Raw genomic sequence first — 12,695 nt, forward strand, 5'->3', positions numbered from 1 at the left:
TGTTGACCAAAATCATTATGATTATGATTTTTTACCCCAAATGGAGCAGATCTGCTTGGTGCACCAAACAATGGAAAAAACCGTGGACTGAAACAAAAATATTTTAGTCAAATTGTAGATAATGAACTGAAAGAGCAGGTTATAAAAACGTCATTTAATATGCCGTTTAGAAATTGTCTGAGGTTAACTTTCAGTGGGAAAATAAAAGTGTTGCATGTTGTCACGTCTCGGCCAGAATGAGAAATTAAATGGTCTGTAAAGGAAACACTTCACCTGTTTCAAATAAAGTCATTCACTGCTTTAGTTTTGGAGTTATGCTCAGAATGTTCTTGGACTCACTGAAAGTGCTCTTGCTGCATTATCTTTATATACTACCTGTGCTTCTTCACCATAGAAAGTACTCCTGGGTCCACTGCATCCATGTTTAGCTGAGTTACTCTCCTGAACGAAGCCACTGATGGAGCCAATGCAGCCATTAACTTTTTCTCCCCCATAGAAAGTACTCCTGGCTCAGTGCTTTTGTGTTTAATCTTGTCTCCTTTTTGTCCTCTATATTTCCATTCAGTCTTGGCAGACGGCTGCTCGTTTTGAGCCGGGCTTTGGTTCTGCTTAATGTTTCTGTTGGTTAAATGGAGAGTTTCCTCCCTACTGGCGCCATGTGCTTGCTCAGGATGACGGATTGCTGATAAGTCAGTAACTTGATGTTAAAAATAATGTCCACTCTCCAGATGTGCAAAGCTGGTAGAAACATAGTTTTGCCAAAACCAGCAGCAGCTGACATAGCAGTGCAAGGTGCTTCAACAAAGTTTTGACTCAGTGGGGATGCATACTGTTTGCAGATTTCTGTTTGTCTACATTTTGAAAACATTGTATAATATTCCCTCCACTGCATAATTATGCTCTGCTTTGTGTTGATGTGTCACATAAAATCCCAATAAAACTTACTGAAGCGTATGGTTGAAATGTGAAAAACAAGTATTATGGGTATTAATATTTATTATTGTGTATTAGTGTAGTATGTCTTCTTCCAGATTTATTCCAGGGAAAATGTTTCTATAAGTAACAGTCAGCATTTACAAAAGATAAACATCTCTAATGATGAAAAAGAAAATCTGGCAGATCAAATCAGTCTCTAAACTAGAATATGTGCATTTTATTTATTAGAAGATGCTACCAGCTTTAAATGAGCGACTCTTCACACGCCTCAGTCTGGTCTGCAGGTTAATAATCTGCAGCAGGTTCCAGGTTCGCTCAGTGTGAACTCAGGCAGAGGCAGAAATGTTGTTCTGTTGAACGCTCCAGCTGAAACACAACAGGCTTCTTCTTTCAGGAATGTCTCAACCAGCTGAGAACCAGCAAACACAAACTCAGCAGATTTGAGCTCAGCTGAGTCTGAAGCGACCCAGAAAGAATAAATCTAAGCCATCAGAGCTGCTCGTTGATGTCTCAGTGAAAACATTGCCACATGAGAGAGGTTTAACTGCACAGACTGCTGAGTTACGTCAGCTTCATACCTGCAAGATGGAAGATGGAGCTGCCTGACCTCTCCTTCAGTTCAGTGGCAGAAAAAAAAAGGTTGTTTGTCAAAGTAAATGAGAATTTTTTCTCTTCCAGCTGCGTGAACAGAAACAAGATCCCATCAGGCAGAAGAAAAGCTGAATGGAACATCCTGAACTAACTCCATCAAGAGCTAATCACTAAATCTTCTCTGTGTGGATCATGTTTGACTTCTGCTGAGCATGTGTGTCTCGCCTGCAGGGCTGTTCTCAGGTCAGAGCGAGACCGTGCATGTTCGACAGACTCAATCCGCTTCACTCTCACTCCGGCGATGTTAAAGGAAAATTCCACAAAGTCGTTTCTTCCTCTCTGACAGTTAACTGTGAACACTTGTGGCGGGAAATGTCCTCCATCTCCAGCAATCTGTGGAAACCCAACTTCTCGTGCCAGACCGATTTGGCTAGAGCCACAACAACATCTAGCAGAAACTCCAACTAATATTTCTGGCCGATATCTTCACTTTGACCAAATCAGAGCTGTGTCCTAACTGCAGGGACTCGTGCATCCCTGAGAACCTGTGACCTTAGTTAAACTGCTGCAAACTGAAGTGTGTCTTCACAGACTGACAGAGCTTCCAAAAACCAAAGCAAGTCACAGCTGAGAAATCAAATATCTGCATGTTTAGGGCTTTCATGACGTCTTCAGATTTAGGATAACATTATGGTTTCGGTTTCTATAAATTCTTCAGGTTAGAGTCATCATCATCATCACAGCTACAGCAGTGGAAGTTAATCAGCATGATGACAGAACATTTACTTTTCTTCAGCAGGAAGTTTTCCACCACCTGTTACTGGTTCTGCTTTCATTGTTAGGGAGCTCTGACACCGAACTGAAACCTGATACAGCGTGTTTTTCCAGTCCGAGTGCGACAGCGTGTCCTTTAACAATCCAAACCTCCATGTCACCGTTCAGCTGAAAATATTTCTTTGGCTGAGTCAGCCTGGCTCATCTCCACGGCCCATGATGTCTGTCTTTGGCGTGAAGTTTTTCCTTCTGGCTTCTAGCTCACAATGTGATAGTTATTTCCATGTCTGAAGTCAGAAAATGTAAAAAGAAATTTAAAAAAAGAGTAAAAGAAAGAGACCCAGAAAGCTGAGTGTTGCAGAAGAACGATGGTGCTATATATAGGACATTGAACTTGGACACAGATGCTTAACGTGGTGGAGACCTAATAATAAAGCAGCAACATTGACATCTCCAGCATCTAATGAAGATTTATGTGATGATTTGTCCAGCGAGATGAAGGAAGTCAGGACACACGTTGTCTGAGAAGCAGCAGCTTGGAGTCAGAACAGGACCGACTCAAACCCAACCAAGGGTTTTTCCAAGGAAAAAAATCCCGCCCTGATAATAAGGCTCTCATTAAATCAGAAAAGCCTGCTTTTAATTATTTATCTGTTTTAAAGTTAAAGCGATGATTAATTTAGTTTTCCCTCGGGGCATCACAGAACCACCACACTGTTTTCTCTGCAGCAGGCATCATCATTACACTTGTTTTCTATTCGTCCAACTCTGTTCTGCTGCTTGCGTCTGCATGGGAGGCTTTTTCTTAACATCATACAGTGTGCTGCAGAAGTATTCATGCATAATTAGATATTGTGTTTTGATTTGATTTGATTTGATTTAGGTTGAGTGCACAATGATTCATGTGGGAGAGAATAAAACTCTCAGGTTAAACACCATAAACAGCCCTGAAAGCAGAGGAACAGGAATCTGCTGCAAGATGCAGGTGTGAAAACAGACGGCGGTCGTCCAGCTTGCTGCTCTACGTCACCTTTCACCTCCTGGGATTGATCCGACAGGGATTGCAGGTTGTTCAAACAGGGTCAGACTTATTAAACACAGTTACAATTCTCTGCCTCAAACAAAGCGTTTGAATGCTCCAGATCAGCGAGAGCAGGTAGGCTGAGCGGCCTGTTTAATCCCGTGGATCCTTTCCCAGCTCCATTGTTGACATTCCTCACATTTCTTGATGGAAAATCCCACAAGCTGCACCAGACGGGTGCAAAGAGTCACTGCAGGGAGAACCACTGAACCCACTCAGAGAAACCCCAGCCCCCCTGCAGTTCACCTGCTGATCCAGAGTCACTTTCAGCCACAATTACATCACTTAACAATAATATTATCTTTTTAGGACATTCAGCATTGTTAGCTTAAACATCATCACTGTAGTTTTTAAGTTTAATTTGTATTTATTTAGATGTAAGAAGTAAGAATGCTATAAAATAACCCAAATAAGAAACATTAAAGTCGCATTAATGAGGAACAGAACACCTAGAATCTCACATAAAAACAAAACTACAACATAACTGACAAAATGTAACATTAAGGGTAGAAAATAAGCCGAGAAAGACTCAAGGAAAACAAAATGAAGACTAAATGTATCTTTGTCTTTATTGTGGTTTTCAGTTCTAGAAACCACAAAAACACAGAAAGTCGCCACAAAGACACAAACCTTCAGCGCCTGCCTCACTGACCCAGTCAGAACTGTCATCAGCCCACCAAGCCCCGCCCCATCTGACCCACAAGCCAATCCCATGTCCCGAGGCCACCACTGCTCTCAGATCAGTGGTCCGAGTTAGGCTGATCGTTGTTTTTTTTTTTAAAGACGTTTGTGCTCATTATGCTAACACTGTTGCTATGGTTACCATTCAGACTTTTCTTTATGTGTCTGTGTTTCAGTTAAATCCCCTGAGAAGAAAGAGTGAGCACACACACACACACACACACATTAAGCCAAGGTCTTTCCAAAAAGTCAACACACACACACACCCACACACAGGCCTTTCTGAAGCCTTGAATGTCGAATCTTTGGGCTTTCAGCTCCCTCGCTGCAGTCACAACAATCAGAGCTGATGAGTTACTGAAGTTCAGAAACACAAACAATCTCCTGATAAAAACCAGAAGCTCTTCTCACATGTTCATAACGAAGGAACAACCTGCTGATCCAGCTGAGGAGGAGAAATGTGGTTACTTATGTTGTCAGGGGAGAAAAGCACAGACAGCTAATGTCTCTGCCTGAATACCACCAACCTTTTCAATGACACAAAACCTAAACCACAGATCAGTTGGGAGAGAAGCTTCAGGTAACCACAGCAATGATGCAATAACTCCTTGTTAATATCTACCCTTGCTCATAGCCTAATATTCCTTTTACTAAACCGTTTTTTATTGTTTTCATTATTGAATTTATGTGTCTAGGCTCCATTTAATTAAAGCTTCTCCTTCTGAGTCATTACAGGCCACTTTAGGTTTATATTTCAGGTGAATCCCTTTTTACCTCAGGCTCCAAATATACATAGTGTTACACAGCCTTCTGGATAGGAAAGGAAAATCTCAACAGGAATCAGCTACAACCAGTAATTGTAGCACCAGTCTCCTGAACTGGGTGTTCTGTTTTAGAGTTTATATTTTGAATGCCTCTGACTTGAATTAAATACCAAGACGTCACTTGAAATCCAGGAGAGGCTGCCATAGTAGAAGTGGAAATGTATCCCTGGGCTCAGTTTGACTTAGAGTCTGCTCCTATTATCGGACCTTTCAGAAGCCCACCTGCAGCCTCAGCAGCATCCTCTAAGATTTTAACCTTCTTCAGTCAGTTCTGTTATCTCATCGAGAACCTTTGCAATGACCTATTCAGCCTTAGAGATACTATTCAACGACTTAAAAGTTTGTCACAACCATAAGACTTCACTGCATTATATTTACAACAAGATCACCAAAATAAGTCCTATTTGCAGTTTGCTACAAGCAATAAAAGGTGTGGAAGCAGGCCCTCTGGTCTGATGAGACTAAAATGTAACATTCTGGCTAACATGCAAGATATTATGTTTAAGGAAAACTAACTGCATTATCCTGAACTCATCATCCCCACTGTGAAACATGGTGGCGGCAGCATCATGCTGTGGGGATGCTTCTCTTCAGCAGGGACAGGGAAGCAGGTCAGAGCTGATAGGAAGATGGGTGGAGCTAAATCCAGAACTATCCTGGAAGCAAACCTGTTCGAGGTTGCAGAACACTAGAGCCTGAGGTGGAGGTTCACCTTCCAGCAGGACAACCGCCCTAAACATACAACCAAAGATACAATGGATGGTTTAGATCAAAGCAGATTCAAGTGTTAGAATGGCCTAGTCAAAGTACAGTCCTAAACCTGATACGCTTTCCATCCGATCTGACTGAGCCTGAGTTGTTTCACAAAAAAGAACGGGCAAAACATTTAGTTTTAGAAGTACAAAGCTGGAGTTCCATAAAATCATAGTAAAAGACATGTTGTAACGTGACGAAACATTGAAAGGGAATGAATACCTTTCCAAGGCCTGGTTTAACAAAGAACTGAACTCCCTCAAAGTTTCTTAGAATATCTCAAAGTTCTTCAAAAACCTCCTTATGGACATGTAAAAGCTCATTTCTGCCACTAGACCTCGACCTGAACCCCACCGATCCTTCTGGGACTTTCAGACTGACAATAAAACCTGACAACATCTCAATGACTGAGAACATTACAACCATACTCTAGCTAGAGCCTTCTGAATTTCTAGCACATATGAAGCATTTGTAAAATGTTCGGAATCTATTAAGAATAAATATTCACCCAGATGTCGTTGGTGCACATTGATCATTGTGTGTTTTAAAAGCCAATTTAATCTCCTCCACCCTTTAACAGAAGCGCCTTAAAGACAGAACGGTCATAATGGTCCACACAGATCGAAGAGTTCTTCCAGGAACCGGCTGCAGGCAAATTTCACTGGAACTGGAGGGAATTTGAAGCTTGGAGCTGCAGTTTTTCTGCGCCGAGCAACACAACAGTCTATTCAGACCGAGTAAAGTCACTCAGACTCATAACAATCCTTCTACTTGAATGCTTGCAGGGACAAAGGTAGACGCCAGTCAGCTGTTTTCACTTCCAACTGAGACACTCGTCTGAACAGCTGAGCTCAACAATTCTTCGTCACTTTTGTCCAATTTCAGCCGAGCAGCCGGACTGATTGGATCAAATCTTCTAAATTACTAATTCCTAACAATTCCCAGAATAATGAGTAGGCCTGCCTTGTTTTATTCAGCCAGAGACAATCTGAGGTGTGATAATCACTGATCTCAGATAAGATAGGATAGAAAGTTTGCAACTTGTTAAACAGAACAATGACAGCTCAGATCTGATTTGTTTCCTTCTGCTCCCTCAGACCAAACAGATGGAGATCTAAATGTTATTCTCTTGTTGGAAGGGGAAAAATGAGAGAAATTAAGTAAATAAGATGGTAGGACAAGTAAAGAGGGAAGCAGCTGCAAAAATAATCCAGTCTGTACAAACCTACGCCCCCCTTCTGTAGTTCAGATCAGTCTTTTTTTCTATTTTTGATGTTGTGATTTATTTGTTTGAATCTGCCAGTTTTTCTCCTGAAACATTCAAATCCCCGACAGGTGAAGTGATTACTGATCATTTCCATGTCACCATGAATCCTACGAAAGTAACGTTCTTTATTAAGCAGAGGAAGAAGCAAATGCAAGATGCCTCAGAAGAAGAAAAGCGGAGATCTTTTGAGCCCAGATCCAATCCACGTGTCGCATTGTGATCCAATCCAACTTCTAACAATTCTGGGACACTCTGGTGATGATCTGTGGACTTCCCTGCATGATGGAGCATGTGTCCCAAAGTTAAAATGATAAAACGCCTCAGAGATCAGAACATTTCAATATTGGACCTGTGGTCAAAAAACTGCCCTGATTTGAACCCATGGAGAACCTGAGTTCAGTTAACAAAGAGCAGATGGAGAAGCAGAAGCCAACAAGCTGGATGAGTCCAAGCACCAAGAAGACTAGATTTGCTCACCATCAGTCAGGGTTTGGTCCAGATGTTGACCTCCAGAACATAGTTTTGGTTTTAAAAACCTAAAACTGCAACACAAACATGTCCTCAGATCTAATTTAAAGCTGTTTTTGTTCTCTGATGTTTTATGCCCATTGTTTTGTCCTCTCTGAGACCTACGATGATTGTTTAAACCACTCTGGGTCAGTTTCTGTTAGTTCTATGGATCAGCAGGACCAGAACAGAACCTGGAGAACCAGTTAATTCTAAGGTAAGTTATTCGTAGCAGTAAATCTCACTACAAAACTGGTCAGAATGGAAGTTTAATGTCACACTGAGTCAGCAGAAAACAGCCTGGTTAGTTATTTGTGAAATATCTGTCATTTATTTCAAATAAAACTTTATGTTTGCTTGTAGAGTTTTTATTTTAAGCTCTTTGCTCTCTCAGGAAGTCAATACTAACTGGATCTATTACACAGAGATGCTCTGGAGGTCAGGACTCTCAACCTAAAGAGACTCTGGGTTAATAACAAGCTTTGGATTGATAAACTTATGTAACAATCATCTGCAGATTAAATTCCTCAGTTCGTCTGCAGAAACAACAAGCGCTGAAGCTTCCAGTTTCTCAACCTGAACATCTGAGAATCTGATAACAAGCCTGTTCCATGACAATTTACAGAGCCTTAGCTGTTAAAATAAAGCTTGAATGAAGCTCTGCTGCAGTTCTTGTTTGTTCGGACATGTGAGCTTCTTCACATCTGGATCAGAACAAACAGCAGAGAGGAAACGAAGCTTTAATTCTGATGGAGTTTAAAGTTCTGAGCTTAAATCTCTACATGAAGTTGCTGGTCCAGTTTTCTTACTCAGGTTTTATTCCCATCAGACTGGACAGCAGAACACAGATCAGTCATCATCCCTGATCAATTCAAACATTATTAGTACAGAACTTTAGTTCCCTTTATTTAGATCTTTTAATGTTCTTTTAAAGCTTTATGGTCGCATTTTGATTTCTGTCCTGAAGTCCTGAAGATAACTCGCTGATCTAAAACAATCTTCAGTTTTAGCGAATTTCTTTTCAAATAAAAACATTTATTTAATTGCGAAAAATTATTTAATATTTGAGCAGGGATATAAGCAGGATTTTTGTATTAAACATTCCTGATCTTTTAGAAAAAAAACTTCTGTGCAAATCAATCGAAAATATTTGTGAAAAACCAGCAAAGGCTGAGAAAAAACCTCTTCAAGCAGCAGAAACATGCAGAAAACAAACTAAACTGAGAGAGTTTGAATGAATCCTCAATCCGAACTGACCCGGCCCGGAGCTCCGGAGCTCACCCCGGGCGAGGTCTTACCTCTTCTGCCGGGGTCGGTGCAGCAGCAGCGGCCAACGAGCAGCAGCAGCAGCGCCGCTCCTCCGCTCGGAAACTTCATGAAGACCGTCCGAGTCACAGACTAGAAGTCCTGCAGGTCAGAGTTTCTGGACGGACTGTTGCTCCACAGAACCAGAAGAGTCCCTGCGCTGGAGCTGAAGCTGAATGACGGGTCTGAGCGCATTCATGGCTCTGCCCAGTGGCGCACACCTCCTCCTCCTCTACACCTCAGGCTGTCTTACTCCTTTTCAATTGGCCTTAATGAATGACGTACAGATCCATTTGTTTGAGCATGCAGGGAAACAATGTTTCCCAGAAAGTGCAGAACAGGAACACAAACAGACCCAAAAGCAATGTTCTGGGCTGCATTTTAAGGGGCGCATGCAAAAACTAAAATAACACTCATAGCAGCTGAAATGAGCAATATTTCGTTAAACAGCAGCTGTGCACCGCAATATTTTTATATTTAAATAAATTACTGATTGTTTTGCACCATTTATTGATGGTGTTTTTAATCGGAGAGCCACATATAAATCTCTGTTTGTGCAAAGAACGAATCTGAAAGTTCCTCTAATATAAATGTGCTTTAAATTAGAATTTTATTATTTAAACCAACAAATGCAAGTAAAGACGTGCAAAATATCCAAATTAATTCATTTGCATACTAAGCTGTTTTTTTTATTAGACTGGTTGGCTTCTTCAGCTTTAGACAGCTATGAATGTTTTTAAGACTTTCTGTTGAAACAAGTACATTTTTAGGCGTCTTTACACAGAAAAACATTAACAAAACACTCCGCACAAAATAAATAAAAAACTATTTATTATTGAGCGCCATAATACCAGATTTAAACAGCCAATAAAAATTCAGAGGTGGATGGAAATCCAGGCTCTTAGAACAGGAAAACTGACCTGAAAAAGCACAACACAGAGACGACGCTACCGCCCCCTACAGGCCACAGGGTCCTCTGCAGCTGCTCAGTAGACCTCTAATGAGAAAATCTTAAACCAAGTAGAAAAATACGATCAGTTTTGGAGTTTAATGTGACGAATTTGTGTCTGAGCTCATTTTTATGTTTTTTGTCTTCTTTTCAGTTCAGAATGAAATTAAATAACAAAATGTTGTAAGGGTCTAAACTCTTGATCTATTGCTCTTAAAGATTTAACACCAAAGTCTAAACACAGATTCATTTTAAATTCAGCATGTTTGGAAAAGAAAAAACTAAATCAATTCAAACAAAGATTTAAAAAACATCATTGTGTTATGATTAGTTATAAAAAACAAAGAAATGGCACTTTTATGAGAGCTTTTATCAGTAACATTAGCTTCCTTAAACTTTAGTTTCCTGGCATTTTTTTTTACCTTATTTATAAAATATTGCACTTATCATAAAAAAGAAGACAAGTTCAATGAAATATCATATAATTGAGAACAAACCAACTTTACAGTAGATGTGATGTGCCATGGATCTCAATAGTAGACACACACATGCTACCAGTAGAGACACTGACTCTGGTCGAAGATAAAACTACTGAAAAGCAGTTAAAAAATAAGGAAGGAAAAAGGTCTGTGGCCTCCACATGCAGAACCAGTCCTGTTTTTGCCCTTTAGGCCACCTGTTGCTCATTTCACTAGCACCAAAACAGCTGAAACTGATTAACAACCCCCTCTACTACTGAACCGACCAGATCAATATTCCAGGATTTACATGACTCTGATTAAAAATCGTTCCTTTAATTTTGGATTTAATGGACTTGATCTGCCCAGCTTTACCTCATACACAGAATAGCAGAAAATGCATTACTTTCACTTACTCTCAGACTTTACAGATAGTTATTTTTTCTGACTCGAATAAAACCCATGTCAGGAAACCCATAATAGCATCCTTTACCAACATGTGCTGTTTTTATGACCTTTAGATTTAACTTTCCTCAGTTCCAGAGAAAAGGATGACTCAGACCTGAAATCTGAGCTGTTCCACCTGCCTCTCCCAAAGCAGGAATAATCACACTAATCTGCAAAACCAAAAGCAAACTGTCACTCATTCAGCTCAGCTAATAACTCAGCTGCTGTTCTGCACAAGCAGAGTCACAGCAGGAACCAGCAGAAAGAAGATATGTGATTTTCTGCAGAGCTGCAGCATCTCTGCAACATTTACTGCAATGTAAAATTAAAGTTTGATTAATCTGAGGGTTCAGTTTTGACTCATTAAGTCTTCTTACCTTTTGGTTTTAAGTTCAGACGTGACAGAAAGCAAGAGGTAGTGATTCCTGTTGAAGCAGCAGAATGATTTCATTAATTAATTATTTTACAGAGAATTTTCATTTACGTCTGTTTCAGTAAGTGATACAAATAAAAGTCTTTACTCAGGTGTTCAGTTTCCTGCTTAAATGTTTGTCAAAGTCAGTCTGAGACTGAGGTGGTTGTTATTTTGACTTTGTCTTTTTAGATCTAATTGTAGATGTCCATGCAATGTGTTTATTTTATCAGTAGTTATTGTATTCTGAAATGTTTCATTTAAATGAAAATTCCCACTGAAATTACTGCAGCAGGCCACAGAATTGATCTGTTGTCATTAGCTTAAACAAAGTCAAGTAGAAAACATACTTTGAATTAAATGAAAATATAAATTCAACAATGTTTTCTAATTGACCAAAGTTTAATGCCAACTGATTGAGGAGAAAACAGGAAAAAATCTCATTTTCCTGTGGTTTCCTCTGTAAGCCGGATGAACAAACCAACTCGGCGAGCTGCAACCTCGTCTCAGGTACAAACTAAATTTTATGCAAAGATGCACATTAGGAAACATTGTTTGGATGTGAATGAAAAGATAAAATAAGCTAGAAAAACTAGTTTTTCACGGTTTCTCAGCTGGTTGTTTTAGTCTATTTGCATTTCAATGTTCATGTCGTCTTTTAGTTCAGTTTCAGTTCTTCTTTGCCTTCTCATTGTTTCCATTTTTAGTTGTGTTGAACCATCTCCACCAGAGATGTGCTGCATAGTTTACTTTGGATGTTCTCCTCTGCAGCGCCTTGAATTCTCAGTTTTAATCCAACATAGTGAAATTTATTATTTAATCTTAATTTATTGCTAATTTTCTGCTGCATTTTTGTATTAAAACATCAAATAGTTGTTTGCAGCAACAACAAGGAAAACAGTTTCACATAATTTCATTTAACAATAAACATTTTTTTCAACAAACTTCTACATTTAAAGAACAGCAGTCAAGCCTCTTCCTTCATGGTGTCCAGGATATATTGCTGCTCCGAGGCTGAATGAGTCTTTTCACATTCTGGTCTTCCTAAAAGAACCTCAGCTCCATTCGGGTCGCTTCAGAACTCCGCTGCAGGAATGCTGATGAGGACCAGAAGGCAAGCTTTCTTCACATAAAGATTAATTACACACAGATGAATGTTTTCATCATTTATTTCTGTTAATTATGATGATTTTCTTTTTACAGCCAATATACACATGAAATTTAATATTGAAATATTACATCAGAACCAATAGAAAACATTTTAATACAGAAATGTGGGCTTAATGAAAAGTATGTTTGGTACTTGTTAGAATGTTATTATTTTTTAAGTTACTTTTAATCTGACAAAACGAGCTTCATTAGAATATTCCGCCAATTATTTCCATATGTTTATGATAATATAATTTATTACTTTAGACTTTGTGGTTTACTATTAATGTTTTTTTTTGTTTTTTGTTTTTATTCAGTTTTGAAGATTATAACTTTATTGTTTTCAGATTCTCTGGGATCGGTTTCATCGTCATGGGCAGGAGTGGAGTTGAAGTCTAAAAAATGCCTTTAAATGTTTCACAGGATTTCTGTGTTACTTTTCGACGTGTTTCTGTTTTTTCGCTCTGAACAGACTTTATGAAATATAAGTTTTAAACTCTCAGAGGGACGATATGTTTCTCCTGGTTTGTGTAAATCTGTTTGTCCCACATGTGTTTTCAT

General features: G+C 39.4%; 1 protein-coding gene across 7 annotated transcripts in view; it reads right to left on the minus strand.

The window, feature by feature from the left end:
- The window catches only part of LOC124858134 (melanoma receptor tyrosine-protein kinase-like), a 42,487-nt gene extending 32,175 nt beyond the window's left edge, over positions 1-10,312 (minus strand). Inside the window, exons 1-3 of one of the 7 annotated variants that reach the window (XM_047349969.1) lie at positions 10,175-10,312; positions 9,640-9,729; positions 8,713-8,987 (exon numbers count right to left, since the gene is read on the minus strand). In XM_047349969.1, coding sequence (XP_047205925.1) covers positions 8,713-8,791 — 79 coding nt within the window. In that variant the 5' untranslated portion in view covers positions 8,792-8,987; positions 9,640-9,729; positions 10,175-10,312. Of the gene's footprint in view, positions 1-1,514; positions 1,684-8,712; positions 8,988-9,639; positions 9,730-10,165 lie in introns of those variants that run through there. The other 6 variants (XM_047349970.1, XM_047349971.1, XM_047349972.1 and 3 more) reach the window with 6 other exon arrangements.
- Between the last annotated feature and the right edge of the window lie 2,383 nt (positions 10,313-12,695).

The sequence above is a fragment of the Girardinichthys multiradiatus genome, chromosome 21, assembly GCF_021462225.1.
Source record: "Girardinichthys multiradiatus isolate DD_20200921_A chromosome 21, DD_fGirMul_XY1, whole genome shotgun sequence".
NCBI lineage: Eukaryota > Metazoa > Chordata > Actinopteri > Cyprinodontiformes > Goodeidae > Girardinichthys > Girardinichthys multiradiatus.